Genomic DNA, 21903 nt, shown 5'->3' with positions numbered 1-21903 from the left:
TCTTTAGCCTATCCTGACTGACATGGACAAGAGGAAAGACTTTTTGAAAAAAAAAAAAAGCATTCCTTTGTCAGAAGCATTAATCAAAAGGCAAAGCACCAATAAATGGCATGTACAGGCCGGAGGCGACGTCAGTACTCAGTAGAGTTCAAAGGGATATAAGATATTGACAGTCCTGTCACAGCAGAGGCGTTTGAGGGCCTTTACCTTCTCTTCTGTGTGACTGATGCCCGCAAAGTGTTGACAGATCACTACAGATTTATCAAAACACACTGAGTGGCACAATAGTGTTAATAACGGTTCATATTATTCATACACAAACTATTTACAGGTTAATTATATGTGCACAGCCAAGACATAATTAAAGCTATCAATGCAATCAGGAATATCAAAGCAATAAGAGACATGGCATTGCAGTGATTGGGATATTCTTAGGCACAACACAAACCAGAGTGCAAAAAACAACCATGTATATAAACGAACTGTTCGATTTTGTTTGATGTCATTTCGAACAAAATCAAGCCCAAACGGAGTCTCTTTGGAGTTTGTTTCGGGAGTTCGAAACAGCTTGTCAAGGCAAATGTTCTGGAAAAGAAGCATGGCAACTGCTAATAAACTATGAACTATATATACAGTATATATATGTATATATATATATATATATACGGAAACCCAAACTGCTTGTATAAATACATGAATAAATGAAAAAGTTTCATCTCTAATTCAAAAAGCTGAACAAAACCAATAATTCTTCATCTTGTAATCAGCTGTCCCGTTTTCTTTGTTTGTTTTTTTTGGACCAAGGCGCATCATGTAACATATATATATATATATACACACATGTAACCTCTTAACAAACAGACAAAAATACCTCTTGTTAGTATGTGTCAGTAAACAATTTTAAGCCAGAATGATTTTTACTAGGAAAAGTAGAGAGTTTAAAAGAGAGAAAAAGAGAGTGAGAGGGAGAAACTTGGCATCTCATGTTCCCTGTTTTTGGAAGATCTGGAACCGGGAGACATTGGGAAAGGGAAGACTCATGATTGGGAAAGGCTTGGGGATGTGCGCCCATGTTGATGTTGACAGCCAGCCCTTTCGGCTCAGTGGGAGAGAGAACCATCTGTCCCACCAAAGGGTTAATCCACAACACAGATCCCCGATTCTAGCATTTTCCACCCCACATATTCCTATTAGCAAAATGGAGTTGCTTTCTGAAAGCATATCCCCCTAAAAGACCCCCAGTTGGAGATCCACTTCAAAACACAAATCAAATCAAATCTACTCAGTCCGACGATGTCAGTGCCGAAACGACTGATCAATGTATCAAGACATGCCAAATAATGCTTTGCTGAAAATATTGATCAATGCTTTGATGAGCTGAGTAGATTTGATGGAGTCTAAACACACTAAACCGAGCTTACAGAGGAACCCCACACACGGCCTGTTCCCGGCTTCAGTTTTACACGGCTCAAATCTTCATCTTCAAATCATCTATTCTAGAGCTACACAAGAGCGATAAAACACCAGCCTGTCATTTGTGAGCCAGAGAATTAAGCTATTTAACCTATAAACGCCACTAAGATACGGAGAACCCTTCGAAATGGGCATCGTTTCTGAGCTTACATGAAAAGGCAAGAGAAAAAGAGCATGAGAAAGGCTTTCAGACACAGATACGGCTGAAGACAGCGGCTGCAGCGGAGAGACAGACATGGGGCTGGTGTGGATGGGGGGTGGGGGGGGGGGGTGGGAGAGAGACGCCTGCCACACTGCTCAACTCCAAACATAATGGCCTCCAACACGTCAAGTGACCACAGCTTAATTCAACCTCCACTCGCTCAAGCAGACAGGCACGTACACGCGCGCTCCAGCAGCTAACACAGACCGCGGCATCTCTGGTGCACCATTTTACCATCCTCAACAAATCACATCCTCTCACATCCCTCAAGACGGTCACATATTCAGTTGCGTTCGCTGCGCTGCTGCTCCCAGCTTTCTGTCACTCTTTTCCCATCCCTCATTCCCCACCCCCCCACTGCCAAACCCCGGAAGCTGAAGAGTCCAGGTGATATTTAGGGGGGGGGGGGGATATGCTAAATTACCTTAGCGGAGAACCTCGCTGCCGCTACTTCCAATGGATGAAATCCACTCAAGATCTTGCACAACCAGACGCAATCCAATAGAAAAGAGCAGAAAAATCCCAGTGAACATCAGGTGCTTGTATCTCTAGCGCTGCCCAGTCTGTCGTCCCTCCTCCTCCTCCTCTTCCTCGCGATCTCTTCTCTGTAAAGCGGTCGTCCAGCCTAGCGTTGAAGCTCAGCCAATGTGAGAGGCTCGCACAGAAAACACCATCTGAGCTAAACGTCTTCAGGCTCGCACTCATCCACCTCCGCCCGCCCACCTCTCTCTCTCTCTCTCTCTCTCTCTCTACATCCCCCCTCCTCTTCCTCCTCCTCCTCCAACACACACTTGCAGACAGATACACACATGGCTCCCGCTGCATACAAGACACACTCTCTCTAGCTCACACAAGTACATACACAAATACAACGTGACTAAGGCAATCAAATGGTGGGCTAGGATGGGGATTAGAGGCTGAATGAGATTTAGCAGATCAAAATCAGGCTGGTCAGGCCAGCCATGTGTATGCATACAATACTATTGTTTAACTCCGGCAGGCCACTGGGGCTTTTGTGTGTGACCACATTTTGGCCAAAGTCATTCCCTCCTTTTATTAAGCCTCCACAAAAGGGGGGGGGGGGGGGGGAATTAAAAACCCCAGACAAAAATATTGATCAATGACAGGGGGACTTTCTTTAATCTTAAAGCTTTGAAATCTATGATAGTATTTACACTGGTCTTACTGGTGTTAATGTGAACAATTTACCAGTTTGATGTATAAAAAAAAAAAAAAAAGTTTTTATAGCTCATTCAAAATGTAAAATGTTTTGCAGCCAAAACAACTTTTCTGATGATGTAATCATGGCCATGTGGGCGAGAAAATATAATATGAACCAATAATATCACAGCAAACAATCTGTGATTCTATGAAAGCTTAATGGATAAAAACAAGTCCTGCCTGACATCATTTCCCATTATTTCCCACTAAATATTTGGTTTCACTCAACAACAAAAAAAGAAAAAAGTTGGAACTAACACTGGACCTGACTGACTTTTATTGTATGGACAAAAATCCTGATGCATTTATCTAAATATCTTTATGTTCCACAGAGAGAACAGTCATAAAGGTTTGGAACAACATGAGGCTGATTAAATGATGACAGAATTTTTCTTTGGGTGAACTGTCCCTATAAAAATTATATCAGTCTTTCCTTGAACTAAAATACACATTGTTCTCCATCTTTCATTTGAGCTTAAAATGACCATGTGAACTTGAACTGTTGTGTCCCACAGAAGAAATAAAATCATTCAGGTTTGGAACTACATGAGGGTTAGTAAATGATGACAAAAATAGTCATTTTGGGGTGAACTATCCCTTTAAATATTTTTGTTGTCTTTTACAGGCATGTGGAATCTCATCAGCTTGGACTAAAATCCACATTTTGTTCCCCATTTTTCAAGTGAACTGAAAATGTTTGTGTGAATTTGATATTAAATTAAATTAAAATGAATCTGGTTTTGAATGGCCTTTTGACCACTAATAGCCACTCAATGAAATTACTTCCCTCATCCATCAAACAAATCCCATACATCTCAAGAAAGTCTCGCAAACTCCCTCTCTTGCTTTCTTAACCCTCAAGTTGAATGATTACAGTGGCAAAAAGACAAACACGCATCTCCAGATGAAACCCTGAGGAAATAGGCCAGAGGTAATGACAGAAACATAGTGTATCTTGCAGCCTGTGTGTGAGCTTCTATTTCTGGGTGGAGCTCAGCGTGAATCATCTTCTCAGCTCAGTGGAGCTGTGATTTGGATTAAAGCTCACCTTTTACATAATATCAAACTTTCAACCGCTGAAGAAGAGCGGAATTGCTTTGTTGTCGAGTAAAAAATTGGTGAAGACCTTAGTGTGCATCTAGACTTCCATCTTTAGAGCTTTTCCGTATTGATTACATGATAAAAAGTCCAAGTGAACCGAAAGTTGCAAATTACTTTTCTCCAGTGTTGTGATGTATTTGAAAAGGAATATCGAACAGAGGGCAGGGTTTTACTTTAGCACTCCTCCTCTCCATCTCTGCTCATAGCAGACTAACGGTTTGAGGGGAGTGGTTAATCGTTTTCAACCCAAGCCGTCAAACTGACGTCATCAGAAAAGGAACGCCATTCCAGACCGGAAGTAACTTTTCAGATTTTGATTAAAGATTACCACGGCAAACAAATTTTTTCTCTGTATTAACTTGCACGGATTAATTGTTCACCACGAGACTAGTAATATGCACTAACAAAGTAAATAGGGTCAATTTTGATTTCATGTCGACTTTAAAGGAATAGTTTACTTAAAAATCAATGTTCTGTCCTCATTTACTTACCCTCATGTCATTCAAAACCCTTTTTTTCTGTGTAAAATAGAAGATATTTAGAAATATCTTTTAATGAAAGTCGGTGGTATTCAGCGTTGTTTTGGACCTCTCTAACTTTCATTGTATAGACAGTAACATTATTCAAAATATCTTTTGTGTTCCACTGAATAATAAACAATAAAAAAAAGTTTGAGGGTGAGTAAATGATGACAGAACATTCATTTTTACATCCCTTTAATTTAGAAAATAATAGGTATTAATGATTGTGTTTAGGTATGTGAAAGTATGTGTAGACTCTGCTAGTCCATGTGGAGGAGGGACAACTGAGCACTAGGTTGAAGATACTTTAGTATTCCTGGAGTAATTCCAACCTTTGATTCTGAAGGACATCTAAAAAAGACCTCAGTCCTGGTCTTTCTTGTTCAGAAGCAGCACATGAATAGAGTGGTATTTTAAGAGACATTCTTCTTCTTTTGTGCCTCAAACCTCTTTTTAAATCCGCCCATCCAAAGTAGTGCCCCCTGGATAGGCCTGATGCTGGTCTCTAGTTTGTCCACTCTCACGGTGATCAACACTTTCTGAGGGCGCTTTTGACTTGCAAATTAATTCACAAAATGCTTTCGAATTCAGAATGTCAAGTGCTGTGAGCAAATCACAAGACTCGTCTACGCTCAAGGTGTTAGCCAAAGAAAACGTGGAACGGGATTTAGATTCTGAACATGCCCAGATTTTGACAAATTTCTCAGTATGCCGCCCACATATGCTTGCTCAGTGATATCAAGCTTGAGCTGACATATCAAAATGGAGCCTGGAAACTCAAGACGAACCCAAACAGAGAGGACTAGACCTACAAATTACCCATTTTAAATAGGATTTTGTGTTAAACTTAGTGACATTATGCAAAAATCATACCATCCAGACACAGACTGTCTGCTAAAACTCATTCGAATGTTGGTCCTACCTACTGAGAGCCCTCGGCTCCCTGCAGGTATTATCTCTCTTCTGTCTGCTAATCGTAGCTGACTTGCGACCGGGGCGCCTTTCAGATCTACCCTGTCTCCGAGCCTGTGGTTGAAGCGCTTTGCTTGTCTGCAGACAGAGTGGTACACATGCTAAATGCTAATTAGCTAGCTCCCACAGACATCTGTGGCTGTGAATGCTATGTTAACACAATTAGCTAAATTGAATGATGCAAATTTTCGAGCTGCGTTTGTTTTCTTGCATATTAGGCTGAAAAACATCAGATTTGTATTGAAATAATGAAAGCAACAAGCCACAGAATCAATAAATACATTCTCTTAGATGCAGAGATCTACCTAGCAACAATGTTTGTGATGCCTAACATAAGAAGACAGCATATGACTGGGCAGTAACCTGTCTGAGGTAGCATATGAGGGATCCACAGCACGCTCTGTGGTGCGAAGGGCAGTGACAAATTGAATTTCTCTGCACCGCTTCAACACTGGGCGCTTTTGTTCAGGTGGTGAGTTGATCATTGCTCATTACATCAAGGGTGATGGCCCTTCAGTGTACCGTACTCCCTCTGCCACATCATCATTCCATCACACACACACAGATATATACATGCAAACACACACGTACACGCTCACCAAGGGAAAAAATAGCTCCTTGCCCCAAAGGGACTCCAGACAATGGCTTGCAAATAAATCATATTGATGAGAAAGTTCCTCAACTAGGAGCCATCTGTCCCTGTGAACGAGATGTGACTGAAGGGTTCAATCTTGCGCTCTTTTTTTCGTATTCTTTCCCCTGACTCAACCCCACTACAACCCCGACCCCACCCCCACAACAACCCCACCCCCAATCCAACCCTTTAGCCTATATATGAGGCATCCACCGCACGCACTAAGCCCCATACATCACCCACAAACCCTCTAATCCGTTGCCCGCATCTCAGGAGAAACGCGACCGAAAGCATGCAGAAAAATAAGACGGACTTGCCTCGCCACAGTGCAGCCTCCAGACGGTAATCCTTTCTTTCTTTCTGGCGAGAAAACGCAGCAGCAACCTGTCCTCAGCTGCAATCCTGCTGTCTGCTACCGAGCAGAAAAACAAATGGAGGGATGGAGGGAGTGAGAGAGCCAAAGAGGGGGTGTGGAGGGGGGGGAGTGTGGGGATGCAGGAGAGAGGAGGGGAGCGAGAGAGGGCAAGCAGGGGCTGGCTAACCACAGGGAGGCTTAAATAGACTGATAGATGAAGACGCGAACAGAGGGACTGAGAAGGAAATGTGAAAACACTAAGGGAGGGAGAGCCGTTTCAGCGGCATCTGTTATGTTGACGGTGTCGGTGATGTGAAAAAGCTGGAGCGCGAAATGAGGAAAAGACAAAGGACACAGCTTTTTGTTCCTTACTATTACATCACAGGACAACAATCAGAGAAATCAAATGTACGCATTTGCCACAAAAAAAACACTTCATATGCACCTGTTTCTAGCTGTATAGTTAACGTTTGGAATAAATATGAGAAAAACAAAAGGGGAAAAAAAGCAATTTCTTCAGACAAACACGAGATACAGAATTAAATGTGCACTGGACATCTGGATTTATAGCTCACATCAGGACATTTTACATTAGTAGCAGGTCATTTTGCTTACATCTGTCTCAACGAAATGGATATTTGTCTGCTTTCTTATAAAGAAATGTTACAAGATAGATTTGTTCATGTTTTATCACAGGTGCCATGTCTGTAGGCTTGTAAATACACTGCGTTTTTGTACATGAATGGAGCAATTTCGCTGGAATTTTTTTTTTCTATTATATATAATGAAAGAAACAATAATAACAATTATGATATTTTTCATTATTATTGTTGTTAATAAATAATTTGGCATATAATTTGTATTGTATACATATCAAAAAATAAATAATAATAATAATTTATACATCAATTGGCTAGACAGAAATTTCATTAAAAACATAAAAAAAATTACTTGTATTATTGTCGTTGTTGTTTTTATTAATATTATTATGTCATATTTTTATTATATATAATGTTTGTTCAAAAATATTTTTAATTCCTTATTTGATAATCAAATAATCTGCTCCAGTAACATCACTTCAACTCAGTTCATAGTAACACTGACAAACTTTGTGAGGTAATAGACCTTGGTCAGGCTAGACGCACATAATGGCAGCTGAATCTGCCTCTGTATCTTTAAATGAATTAGTGGCACACAGTCCTATCTCACGGTCACTTGCCTTCATTGTCACTCTTCTCCAGCCGGCCATTACACCCCCAACACAAACATACACAACACACACACACATCATTATATACACACTCCCCATCACTGGCCACCTGGTGAGGCAACTAGCTGCTCAGGCCATCAGTGCACAAAAGAGACAGCTGCACCCCTCTACATTCCTCATGTATAAGCACCAACTCACCCTCACAAACACACACACACACACACACCCTCACATTCACAAGCTCTGATCAATCTTGACTCTTTGCTGTCATGTTCACCAGCACCACGTCATGTAAAATTACCAGGTAATTGACAGCAAGATACCAACTGCTCCATTAAACCTTATCCTAAAACGCACATGATTTCATCAAGCTATGTTTGCATCCTGCTGGTGGATCAAACCGCTAATAAACATGTAAGAATGTGAGCTAAAATGCACTTGAGAATGCAAGGAGAATAAAACAGTGTTTGTTACTGTTAGAACTGGAAATCATGGCCTTTTTGGGGGAGGGGCGGGGGGGCTGTTGTTTGTAGAAGCATGTGAGACGTCCATCTTTTTAGTTTCTTGAGACTTTTTTTTTAAAGAAAGTAATAATTTTATTCAGAAAGGATGCATTAAATTGATCAGTGACAGTTTATAATGTATAGACATTTATAATGTTTGCAAAAGATTTCTATTTCAATAAAGTCTTGCCGATTCCAAACTTTTCAACAGTTGTGGTACTTGAGAGGCAAAATTTGTGGTAAAATCATACAGTATGCAACTAGCTGATTATGATGAGTTTTCCCACTGAAGTAGTTGATATGAAGGTAAAAAGACCAAACGCCATGTCCACATTTTGTACATCAAACATGATCTAGATAAAGTATAGTGACCTAAAATTATCTTCAGGCACTCTATAACTATAATCTTATTTATCAACTTACGACAGATAAATACTGATGCCAAATCAGCACAAGCTGCCGTTATATGAATAGTCCCAAATGCTAAACTGCTTTAGAAGTTGATTCTGGAGCATCTGGACACATCCCCCCGCTCAGAGGTGGCTGCTCCAGTTTCACATAGATGGCCTCTTTCACACATCTCATCTGTCCTCAATGTCCACAATCTACATAGCATGCCTAAAGGTGAAACGTGCAATTTCTAAACCAATCGGTTTCTAAAACAATCCCAAACTCAACCCTCACCCCATATCCCATTGTTCGACCAAACCAATTCTGTTTGGTGCCACTAGTGGCAGAAATGTCACACTTTACATTTAAACCACTGATTTTTGTTTTTCAAGTTGCACACATATGGGTGGCTTTGATTTCTGGGAGGCTACGTCTGTGTATTTGTATCCATGAAACAGTGATGAAGTTGAGAAGAGAGATGGAGCCCACAACTTTGATCGGTACGTCCCTCCCATCTGTCCCTCCAGCTGTCTCGTGTCAATCAATCACTCTCAAACACACACTCAATTTCTGTCACATCAGCTAATGGATCAGAGTGTTTAATCGGAGACAGTCTACTACAGCTTTGTTAAATGGAGAAAGACACAAAACTCACCATCCAAACAGTTTAAAGCTAAGCGGTGGTTTCCTTTCAACTAGACAACAGCGAGAGTGCTGCTACAAATATTACGACTTATCATAGTGCACAGAGAAGTATGTCAGCAAAGCTGTAGCAAAAATCCAGTGAGATGCCTTGCTGTCTCTTGCCTTACTCAATGCTAGAGAGTTTAGCATTGTTGTATTAGCAACATGCTAACATCAAACATTTAAATAAATTGTCATTGTCTCCTGCGCAGTAGAGTTTGGAGTTAGCATGTTGCTGCTAAGCTAACCACGCAAACTCCCACAACTTTGTAGCTTTGTTATCTTAGTGACATGCTAACATCAAACTCCACTGAAATAAATTGTCAAGTCTCCTGCGCAGTAGAATTTGACATTAGCATGTCGCTAAGCTAACCAAGCAAACTCATACAACTTTGTACATAAAATATAAACAGCATTTACAAATAATGGCCGAAATAGTAATTTTACTTGGTTTGCACTTATTAAAAGTGCAAACCAAGTAAACGGGTACACAAAGTACACATCAACTGATCAATGGGGTTCCTCAGGGTTTTGTTCTTGGAACCCTGCTCTTCTCCATATAGACTACATCACTGGGACCCATCATACCAGCACATGGTTTATCTTACCATTGCTGATGACACACAGCTCTACCTTTCATTTCAACCTGATGATCCCACACTGTGTACGAATCTCAAACTGTCTGGCGGACATATCGACATGGATGAAAGAACATCACTTGCAGATCAACCTGGCAAAGACAGGTTCTCGTCTTCCCCGCCAATCCGTCTCTACAGCACAATTTCACCATCCAGCTGGGTTCATCATCGATAACCCCATCAAGGTCAGCTAGAAATCTTGGAGTAATCTTTGAGGACCAACTTACCTTCAAAGACCACATTGCAAAGACAGCTCAGTCATGCAGGTTTGCACTACACAACACCAGGAAGATCAGGCCTTTCGTAACTGAGCATGCAACACAACTTCTCGTCCAGGCCCTGGTCATTTATAGGCTTGATTACTGCAATGCTCTACTAGCTGGACTTCTATCGTGTGCAATCAAACCTCTACAAATGATTCAGAACGCTGCAGCACGTCTCGTCTTCAATGAGGCCTAAAGGGCCCACGTCACACATCTCTTTATCTCTCTGCACTGGCTACCACTCGCTGCTCGCATCAAGTTCAAGGCATTGACGCTTGCTTACAGATCTACCACAGGCTCAGCTCCATCCAAATCCACTCGCTCTTACAAGTCTACATCCTTACCAGAAGCCTACGATCGGTAAATGAGCGACAGCTCATGGTACCATCACAGAGAGGCACAAAATCACTCTCCAGAACATTTTCGTTCACTGTTCCTTGCTGGTGGAATGATCTTCCCGCCTTAATACAGAATGCAGAATCCCTGACAACATTCAAAATACAACTGAAAACTCCTCGCTTCCATGAGCACTTAACCTCATCATCATTTTTCTGAAACTTTACTAGTTAATAATGTTATCATTAACATTAGCATTAAGTATCATGAACTAACTATATTAAAATGTATAGTGATCCTTCAGAAATCATTCTGAAATACTGATTTTGTGCTCAAGAAACATTTCTTCTTATAATCAATGATGAAAACAGTTGATCTGCTTAATATTTTTGTGACAAGTTCTGACAACTGATACATTTTTTCAGGAATCTTTGATGAATAGAAAGTTCAAAAGAACAGCATTTATTTGAAATAGAATGTTAAAAGCATTAAAAATGTAATTTACTGTGTAGTGGCAATTTTATTTTTTTATTTATTATTTTGTTTTCTCAATGATAAAATTGAATGCCATGTGTTCTGTATTTTGAGTTTTCCTGTTGTAACGTTGATACAGCTGTGTGTGTGACACTGAAACAGAGGTGAGAAAATCCCGGGCTAGGGAGGGGTTAAGGCAACCATGGGGGTTCCTTAGTTCCTTTTGTTTGGGCTGGGTGCTTTGATAAGAACATTATAAAACTACCAGCAAAACATCTCTCTGGGTTTCACCCCAGCCTGCAGCTAGCCTGTGTGGCTAGAATGGGAACTATTCTTGCAAGAATAAATATATATTTTTCTTTTAAATACAATTTGAATCTTGATGTCTCTTTTGCCGTGATGCTGTTTTTGTTTAAGTAATTGTTTTTGCCATAACAACTGTCACTTTTGATCAGTTTAATGCATCCTTGCTGAATAAAATACTTCTTTATTTAAAAGAAATCTTACGGACCCCAAACTTTTGATTGTTTATGTAAAAATAACATTAACCAAGAAAAATAATAATTGCTGTTAAACTATTATTGGGTGTTATTTCATGTTAGCTGTTCCAATAACTGATGTTAACAAAGTACTATAGTAACATAAAATGTAAAAAATTTTCCTTGCAATTCAATCTGGAATTGTATTTCTTTGCAATGCATTCTGGGATTTGCATATGATAATAACAAAAGAATAATGTTGCTGCCTAATATTTAGAACAGCTTTAATGTTTTTTAATGAGAATGTCATCTATGATTCCTTAAAATGCAGTCTAGGACAACTCAATAGGTTTTTTTGCAGAGCTTTAGTGTCAAATCATTTAAATGTAACAGGTAACATAGCATGTATTTATGAAAAACTCAATGTGTATATATAGACATACATGTACATCAAATTGTGTAAATTGCACAAAGATACAGTATTAGGGTCCGTTCACACAGAGCGCGTTTTTCCATTGCGCTACTTTTCCATTGTTTTTCTATGTGAACATGCGCTAGACGGACGTGTATAACTGTTGCGTTCGCGTCTTGAATCTTTTGCAGCGTCTCGCGCATGTCACGTCATTCTAAAATCGCACGCTCAGGTTAAAATCAGTTCAACTTTTACGAGACCTTGCGTTTTTTTTCCCCATTCGGCTGCCCTCATCACAGGTTTTTCAAGGCCAAAACGCATTCTGTGTGAACGAGCCCTTACTGGTTTAAAATGCATTCAAATGTCGGCCAGTTTAAACAGATAGACATGCACAAGGGAAAAATCTATGTACACTTCTAGAAACATCTGTTTTATAGAACTGAAGCACGTCCACTTGACTGCACGTATCCAATACTCTCTTCCTCTACACAAATACAAAAACACACACTATTTCATCACACTTCTCCAAGAACATGGCTGCCACCTACTCGATCGAAAGGAGGATTTCTGAGAATATTGATAGCGTCCTCATTTCCACCGCCTCAGTACAAACAGTCCAATCCATCACTTTGTTGTGCCCACAGCTTCTGCATATGATGTTTAGCAAAATAATATAATAGAGAGAAATAGAGCAACATATAGAAGGGTACAGTACAGAGAATAGACTGTCCACTGAAGTTGAGTTTTTTGAAAGATAGGGAAAATTAAAAAATTAAAAAAAATACTCACAAGGCACAGCATGGCGGTAGAGGTTGTCTCGTATGGTTTGCTGAAGCTCGTAGTCGGCTGAGGATTTTGGAAACCTCTGGCTCAGGTAGTGCTTCAGGTCTTTATTGAGTTTATTTCCTGCAAAACAAAGGGGAAAACACACGTTAATGATGCTGAATCATAGGCAAACTCAGAGGATTTCTGTAGTAGTGCAGTTTGCTTCTGACTCATAGTTTCACTACCACTGGATAAAAGTTCCTGCTAGTGGCTAATGCTGCTAACAGTGTCTAAACTGTCTAATATAATCGTAGCAGGTTCATATTTGTTGTCGAAAGATGATTCCTCAGCGTTCCTATAGCGTCAGCAACACTCAGAACACAGGTTTGTATCCTGTATTTATTGTATTGTATTAAGGGGAAATTTCACACAAAAAAAGACAGATTTCTGTTCAAAATAGTATTGGTCATGAGAAAATGAACTTGTAACTTGTCAATGGTCTCAAATAGTAGGAGTTTAGGAAGTTTTTGAGAGCAAAAATGGAGGAAGTGGACAGCTATAAGAGATGCCAATATACAGTACGCACATATACCGTACACACTACTGTTAAAAAGTTTGGGGTCAGTAATATTGTTTTAAAAAGAAATGAATACTTTTATTCAGTAAGGATGCATTAAATTGATCAAAAGTGACAAAGACTTCGAAATCCAATAAAAGCTGTTATAAATTTTACATTCATCAAAATTCCTGAAAAAAGCTGTTTTACAAACACTGATAATAATAAGAAACTTTTCTTGAGCACCAAATCAGCATATTAGAATGATTTCTGAAGGATCATGTGACACTGAAGACTGGAGTAATGATGCTGAGAATTCACCGGAATAAATTACATTTTAAAACACATTAAAAAAATATTATTTTTTTTAATTATAATTGAAAATATAATTCATTATTTTTAATTATAATAATATTTCCCAATATTACCGTTTTTGCTGTATTTTGATCAAATAAATGCCTTGGTGAGCATAAGAAGCTTCTTTCAAAAACTTTTGATAGGTAGTGTATAAACCATAATGGTTTACAATTGTCGTTGGATGTTTGCATCAAGTATGTCTGGTAACCATGTTTCTCAATAGAATAAATTAGTAACAAAAAAACATTTGTAAACATTTTAATCGAAGAGCATGGGTGTGAATCTGCAATCCGTGAGACGTTAACACGTAGTAGCACACCTCCATTCACACTCATGGGGATACCTGGCTGCCACCTCAACCCAGAGCAAGCAATAGAGTGGGCCATGTGAAACATTTCCCACCCTCAGCTCCACCATCTGTTCAGAAGACACAGATCGCTTACCCAGCACCATTTCAAAGAGATGCCAATAGCCAAAAGCTGTTTATGTGTTAATGTGGTTCCGCTGGGTGCCCGCACCAATGCCAGATCACTCGCCGGCATTGCCTTCCGAAACTCTCGATTTCTCACATGTACAAGTGACTCCAGGGATTTCCCTTTACCGGATTAATGGGAATATTGCATTTCTGGAGAATTTCTTTGAATGGATAGTCTCATTAAGGCATAATGATGTAATCAGTTTCTCAGTTTTCTCTAGCCATCTCTGTAGTCTGTCGTTGACCAAATGAAACTGAATTTTTTAACTTTATGAACATACATAATTGATTGCAATGGTGATACAAAGGGCTGCAAGTCTTAAATGCCGTCCTCTGTCCTTGTAGTTTTCATTCGAATGCAGACTTGTGACATCAACAAGCATAGACTGTCTGGTAATAGTCCACTGTGAAGTTTACACCAGTCCGGCTCATAGAGGGTGCATAGAAGATGCAAATACTCATGAACAGCATTTTGCATCCTAAAAGAACAAATGGAGACCCTGCGATTTTGTTAAACCTACAAGCCGTGATCAAGATGTGGAGATTTTTCACAATAATTTTAAGCTAAACACAAGTTCAGAATCATCACCTAGTCACTAAACCGCTGTTATTTCCAATGCAGTTCTTCCTGTGGGGTGTTTCGGGACTACTGGATTACCTTTGTACAATACACTGACTAAGAGAAGTGTAGACTGGAGGAGTCTGATGCCACATCAGCACTTCTGCATTGAATTCTGGCTAAGAAATGAAAAGAAAAAATTGAACAAAAAGTCCAAATTAACTACTTATGAGATCACAACAGTTTAACACCTCAAAAGTCTACATCTCAGGATGAAAACAGCCTGTTCGATGTGGACAAAGCAAAATCAACAAACACATGCTCACAAGTGGGCACTTACAGCAATTTCCGTCCTGAAACAGATAATTTTGCAGAAACGTCAAACCATTTTCTCATTTTATGATTGGTGTCTGTGTTTTAGGTCTACTGAAACTTTTCAGTCCTTTATTTAATACTCTTTCATTTTTACTCTCATCAGTGTGTTCAAACAAATAATAATAACCACAAAAAATTGTTTTCAATATTTAATATCATTGCAAAAATGAAAATCACAAAATCCAGAGCCTTTATGGATCTTTAAAGTCAGCATGAAATAGAAATTCACCTTATCAATTTGCTAAATGCATGTTATTGATCTTATTGTGAGTGATTCATCCATGCATGCGTTTCATTTTTTTATACTTTGACCTAATATTCAAATCAAAATGTCATAACTGGATCTTCCAATGAAACAACAGATTTCTTCTCTGGTGCCGGACTTCTCCAATCATTGATTTAGTCAATTTAAACCCCGCCCCTTTCTTACAATTGACTGCAAGCTTGCATTTAGACCACCATCCAATCAACATCCAAAAGACATAACCAAGTCTCTGCCCTGCATTGTTTTCTTTTACAATAATTGATTATTTAATAATTACTCGCCACAGAAATGCTTTCAATATTTAAGTGTGAGTGGTCTACAAATCCAGAGCATTTCTGGATTTTTAATCGTTCAGTAAAATGCACAAACATTTCTCATTGGCTTCTCAATTGAAATGCACAGTGAGGTAAAAATGTACTTTTAGCACACAGTTCGTGTTATTGCTGCCATGTTGAGCAGGCTGTACAATTATCTGTAGAAACAGCTCTGCCAGGCAATGTGCAAACTAGAAGGTCAGAAAAGAGCTCTTCTCTTCTAATTGAACCTCTGGAGGATCGTTTCTTAATCTAGCCACATCCAAGTCTAAAAATACATTTTGATGCGAAACCCATTAGACTGCTTTTTCAGAACTAAAACGGGAATTATATGCGAGTGTGAAACTTCCTGTTGAGTTGGTGTGTGCAGTCTGGCGTTGATGTTGGCGCCGCGGCATACCGCTGTGAATTAATCCCTGCAACAGGTTGTGAGTCATTACTCAAACCTACGGCAGCCAGACTACACACCCACCCCCCCATCCATCATCACAAACTCACTTTATTCCAATTAGCTGCTTACTAGTCTGACTCAACGCCAACAGACTGGACTCCTGGCCAAACAGCGTTAAACCTGACGAGATCTGAGCTTTGGGACACGAGGACTCGGATGTGAAGACAGAGAGATGTGAAGAATAATAAAACCAAGGCTTGGCTTATTTTACGGATTTTTAATAAAGACAGTAATTGGGTTTTGCAGGACCTTACTGTATGTCACTACCACCCAGGTACTGTCATGGCCTGTTGGTTTAAGTGGACATTCACAACTAATATAGTACAAAATATTTTACTAGTATGTGAAAGTTTTATCGCAATCCCCATGTCTATAATCTACAGCAGTGGTTTTCAAATTGAAAAGGAGCCGCCATAAATATGTTATTAAAAACTAAAATGACATAAATAACAAATGTTTTATTAAAAAAAACAATTACAATAGGCACATATTTCTCAGCTAAACAGGCATTCATTCCTATAGAGAAAAAAATAGAGAAATAAATAAGGAATAAAATAAATATTTCAATATATTAAATAATGAAGACAATTATGTATTATTATGAAATATGTGTTTTTACAATTACAAAACTTAAAATAAATAAAAAAAACTTTAACTTTAACCCTCTGTTATTTTTTACTGAAAATGTTTACGTTTTTTTTACTTCATCGGAATGGTACGAAACTTGGTAAAGGTTTTGGCACTTGCTATGTGAACACACACACACACACACACACACAAAACTCATGAACATGATTCGAAAAGCTTAAATGGTCCTGAAAAAAAGAGTCACCCTTTGACTCCTCACGGTGAAAAAAGACTGTATTGGAAATTATTCTGTGGAACCTTTTGTGCCCAAACAAAATCTTACTTGAAGCTAATTTTTTGAGGTACTAAGCTTAAATCTGGAACACAACTTGAATAGATTTATGGTGTTATGACTTTCTCGCAGTTTAAGAGTAAAACATGTTTTGGTGATTTCATATATACATTTTAAATTCACTTTTTTTAACTTTTTTCACTTAAGCAATAACCTGCCAGTGTTGTCTTTCAAAGGAGACCACATTAAAATGTATGACAGCTCAAAAAGTAAATAAATGGATTATAACTTCTATATAAATAGAATGTAGTACCTTAAAATCCCCTAAAAATACAAAATATTGAAGAGAAAACATTATCAAATCAAAATATAGTGCATTCATTTCATTGAAATATCTTTTATTTTTTTACCACTACTCAAAGAACACTATAAAATAATAAAAAATAAAGTCAAATTGGTATGATTTGAATGTAAAAAGTCCGGCAAACTGCTTCAAAGAGCAAAGAGCAAAAACATGATGTAAGGAAGGAGGAGGCCCACTGTCTCTCTTTGGTCTGGTAAATACAAAAGGGGTAAAAAAAATAAAATAATGTAGTGTACTGAAATGTTTAGGGTGTGTTTTTACACAGACCCATGCACTTTTTACAGACAGTGAGTAGATTACACAAGACATAATCGTATTATGTGCATTGTGAGTGATATGGAAAAGGTTTTAGTGCAGGGCAAAGAATGAGTCTAAAAGCACCTTTTCGAGGAAACAAGTGTTTTGTGAGGAAAATATGATTACAGCATATTTTTAAACGGGGAGAGCAGCATATCTTAAACCCAATAATAACCACATTACTCGCACACAAAAAGCACAGGGAGAACCACAAAATCACCGTTTAAAAAAAGGCCCAACAAAATGACTCCTGAACAAAGGAATGAACGGTGTTTTCTAAGTGGATTATTTATTGTTTTTTTTTAGCGAATCAGTTTTTGGAGCGCCTAATTCATCTTGCAGCTTTCAAACTGCTGTATGATATCTGTTGTGCGGCCGGCAGTTCTGCTTCATTTTGCTGACTCTCTGCTGATTTATGCAGGCCCTCTAGACAGAAAATACAACTGCCCAATGGTGCACATCTTATCTTACAAGGCTGACTGTTTTTTTCTAGCTTAGTGTGTTCATAATCCTTGTGTGAAGATGACCAAGTAGCTGCAAGTAGTGTTTATTTTTATTTTTTGAACAGTCTGTATTTCACTCCACCACTCTCCAAACACAGGCCAAGAGCTGGCAATTTAGAAGGAAAGATAAGTCTGTGTATATTAATGCTTATGCGTATATCAATGCTCGAGGTATGGGGGACACCATTTGGTGTTCGAGCCCCAAATCCCTCCTAAAACAGATCATTAGAGAACAAATTGCCACGGAACCAACTGCACCTGGCAGAGAAACCGATAAGCTCCCAACTGCGAGCACCCACTTAACACAGAGAGCCAAAGCATGCTGGATTCATTCCAGCGAATTTATGTGTATCTGCATTTACGAAAGTGTGTGATACAACTGTCTCAGTTGCCAGGGTGTATCTTCAGTTACCTGCTGGATCTCAATGCCCATCAGAATAAACTAAAGCACAGTGTGTTTAGAAGAGATTACTGGATCAGACAAAGCATCCGGCGTTCAGAACGGCGAGATGACAGAGAGAGAGAGAGAGAGAGAGAGAGTGAGCGAGTGTGCATGTGTGTGAATACAGGATCTGGTGCCACTCAGAAACATCACTGCCAGCTGACGCCAGCCCTAAGTTCTAGGAAAAATGAAATCCAGTAACTGAACAGAGTCTTGTTTTACTCACTTGGCTGTGGAGATGGAAAATGAAAGAACTGTCAGATTTGCAAATTTCTTTGGAGTCGAGCTATTTCCTGAACGTTTTCCTCTGCCTGTGCATGAAAGCAGGAAATAGAACTTTGTTCAGAAAGGCTCTTGGAAAAAGAAAACGGCTGCCTGACAGATAAGTGAAGAAAGTGTCTGACACACTCCGACTAACCAGCAAAATCTAAAGGCACTTGAGGGTTTTTGGTCCAGTGTAAATTCATGTTCCAAATTCCAATTGTGTATGAACAGTGTTCAGGTTAAAGGCATATGGAGCACTGTTTAACTATATATATTTTGCATGTTTATTAACATTTAGTAATATGTGTTGTTGAATTTTTTTATAAAATACTAACACAATATATAACATAGTGTGTAATATTCAATCATTTGTCATAATAATAACAATAAAACATCTATAATTTATATCAAATTAATTTTGAACAGTTTTCAGGGTAAATGAGCATTGATTATTACTTAAAGGTGCTGTATAACTTTTTCACTCTACTAAAGCATAAAAAATACCATAATATGTTTGCATATATTGAGGAAACATGTTAAGTTCACATAAGTTTCAATACTTTGAAATGTGCGTTTCCAGGCTGGAATGTTTGTTATTGTTTTGGTCTGTGATACTGCAAGTTGGCAAATTTTAATTGTCCATTCCGGTTGCGTGTGCTCAAACTGGCAACCCGTGTGAGCGCCGTCGAGTCTGAGGAGGTGGGGCGGGAGAAACGACAATCTCCGATATTTTGAATTTGGACTGCAGTACCTATTTCGACCACTAGTTCATTCTTACAGACTGCACCTTTAATATAATCAGACAAAAAAACTGACCTTATTTTTGTTTATATTAACATATTTTGAAATATTTATTTTGTATGTATGTTACATTGTAATTAAATACTATAATATAATAATTATCTGTAAAAAATAAATATAATAAAAAAATATCTGTAATATATGTGTACATATTTCAAAAATTTACAATCCAATTCCATTTTACCTGAAATATATGCATACAAAAATAAAATAAAACCAATATTGCAATTAAATACAACAAAACATTATATACATAAATATATATATATGTATACAATTCAAACCTCACTGTATGATCACTGATTTGATCATAGTCATTTAAAAACATGCTCAAAGGCACCCTGCGGTCCCACCGTAGGCCTGAAAGTGTCGTCTAATGAGTCTACTCTTATAGACATCCATCCCCTATATAAGATCAATCTACTGACACCCTCAGCCCACCGCTCACATTCAACAAACTATTAAAAGTATGGTTATATTCAGCACAAATCTGAGTCATTGCAAAAAATATGCAGTCTCACAGGTTAAAAACCCAGTGGTGATTACATACGAATACAGTGGGACAAACACAAGCAGAGAGTGTGCTGCTGCTGTGGTGAAAAACAGGTATGAGGTCTGTAAACAGGCGTGTGTTTGGTATTCTGCTCTCGTTTCTTTCTCAGCTCTACACTGCCCTCTCTGTTTCCCTCCATCACGCCTGGCCTGCATCACACTGGGCCCTGTCGCCATGGCAACGCTGGTCAGAGCTGCACTCATCCAGCCTTGACGTTTAAGTGTGCCGCCCCCTACTGGTGGTTAATGGTAACAAGCACACACACAATAACAGATAGGTAAACTTTGGTTTGCCATACAGCCTTTTGGTGCCAAATACAGCTTAAAAGGCAAAACAAACATAGCAAGTTATGAGCTCTGATTCATTCCAAAGTTAAGGAAATAAAGAAGGTCTTACTGGACATTGTACCCTGAAAACGCTCTTGATATTTGAGCAAAATAACCCCAATTATACTTCACAAATATATATAGATCATACAATATTACAATTAATATTAAAGATATGGCAAATTTGATACAGAATTTTAATTTTTGGGTTAAACATTACTATTATTGCAATTACTTATTGTCCAGACATACCAAACTTGGAAGAAGAAAATAGCCCGTTTGTGTTAAACGTCATGCTAGCTTAGGCTATTTTCATGGCGAACACAATTTATGGTAAAACTATATCAGGTTTTTACAACAACAACAAAAATCTTTGGTTTAGCCAACAAACCAGTAAACAGAAACACATTTCTTTCTCATACACCCGTTAATCAATTAAACATTTTAGTCAAACTAATAACAATGCACGCCAATTCATTTTTGTATTTAAATTTTCAAACATTTTAATAGTGTTATTGAAAAAAACTAAATAAGAATCATTTAATGTGTTAATGTAGCAGTACTGTTTAATATAAGTGCTGTCACATTGTCACATAACCTCACATTTATGAGGAGGAACATACTGCTTTGTGCAGTAATTTATGACAATCGCAGCCTATCGCCATTCATCCAGAGGATTTTAAATGACCATACGAGATAAAAAAAAAAAAAAGAGAGACAGGGACACTTTACAGCCGCATCTCTTTCAAGTACCAAGTGAAATTGTTTACCACATTCCAGATTGCTTTTATCGATTCCCAGCACTCTGGGCAGAAAATATGCCTCCCATGATTCATCTCAGACATGCAGTGTTGATCAGATAGAGCTGTCGTTTATATTAGTCCTCTCTGACTGCAGGCATCGCATCAGACAGGCTTTTTAACTTGACTGGCCTTTAAGGTTGTGTCTGACTACTGTTGGGGTTATCAGTGTGTTTTATGGGTGAGAGTGTGAATGGGTATGCAAATGCATTAACTTCACACAGAAGCACTGAACTCAGTATTACAATAGCCCATTACAAGTTTATATATCCACTGCAGTTCAAAAGTTTAAGTATTAAGATGAAAAAAAAATGCTTTTTGAAAAAAAGATGAAAAAAAAACTTTTTCAGCAAGGATGCATTAAATTGATCAAAAGTGACAGTTAAGATATGTATAATGTATTACGGTTTCCATAAAAATATCAAGCAGCACAACTGTTTACACAGTATTGATAATAAGAGGAAATATTATGCCAAATCATCATTTTAGAATGATTTCTGAAGGATCATGTGACAATGAAGACTGGAGTAATGATGCTGAAAATTCAGCTTTGCCTATAAACATATACATATTAAAACAGAAAACGGTTGTTTTAAATTGTAATAATATTTCACAGTTTTTACTGTATTTTTGATTTAACAAATGCAGCCATGCCATGGTGAGCATAAGATGCCCAAACGTATGAAAGGCCATGTGTGTTACCGCAACA

The 21903-nt window shown here is 38.3% G+C and overlaps 1 protein-coding gene across 11 annotated transcripts in view; it reads right to left on the bottom strand.

The window, feature by feature from the left end:
- The window catches only part of magi1b (membrane associated guanylate kinase, WW and PDZ domain containing 1b), a 127853-nt gene that overhangs the window by 60134 nt on the left and 45816 nt on the right, over positions 1–21903 (bottom strand). For 9 of the 11 annotated variants that reach the window (XM_079596809.1, XM_079596814.1, XM_079596812.1 and 6 more), the window contains exon 2: positions 12658–12774. In XM_079596809.1, the coding sequence (XP_079452935.1) occupies positions 12658–12774 (117 nt within the window). Of the gene's footprint in view, positions 1–6441; positions 6560–12657; positions 12775–21903 lie in introns of those variants that run through there. The other 2 variants (XM_079596811.1, XM_079596819.1) reach the window with 2 other exon arrangements.

The sequence above is a fragment of the Phoxinus phoxinus genome (assembly GCF_949152265.1).
Source record: "Phoxinus phoxinus genome assembly, chromosome: 22".
In the NCBI taxonomy this organism is placed as follows: Eukaryota; Metazoa; Chordata; class Actinopteri; order Cypriniformes; family Leuciscidae; genus Phoxinus; species Phoxinus phoxinus.
This window is presented reverse-complemented; position numbering and strand designations above follow the sequence as displayed.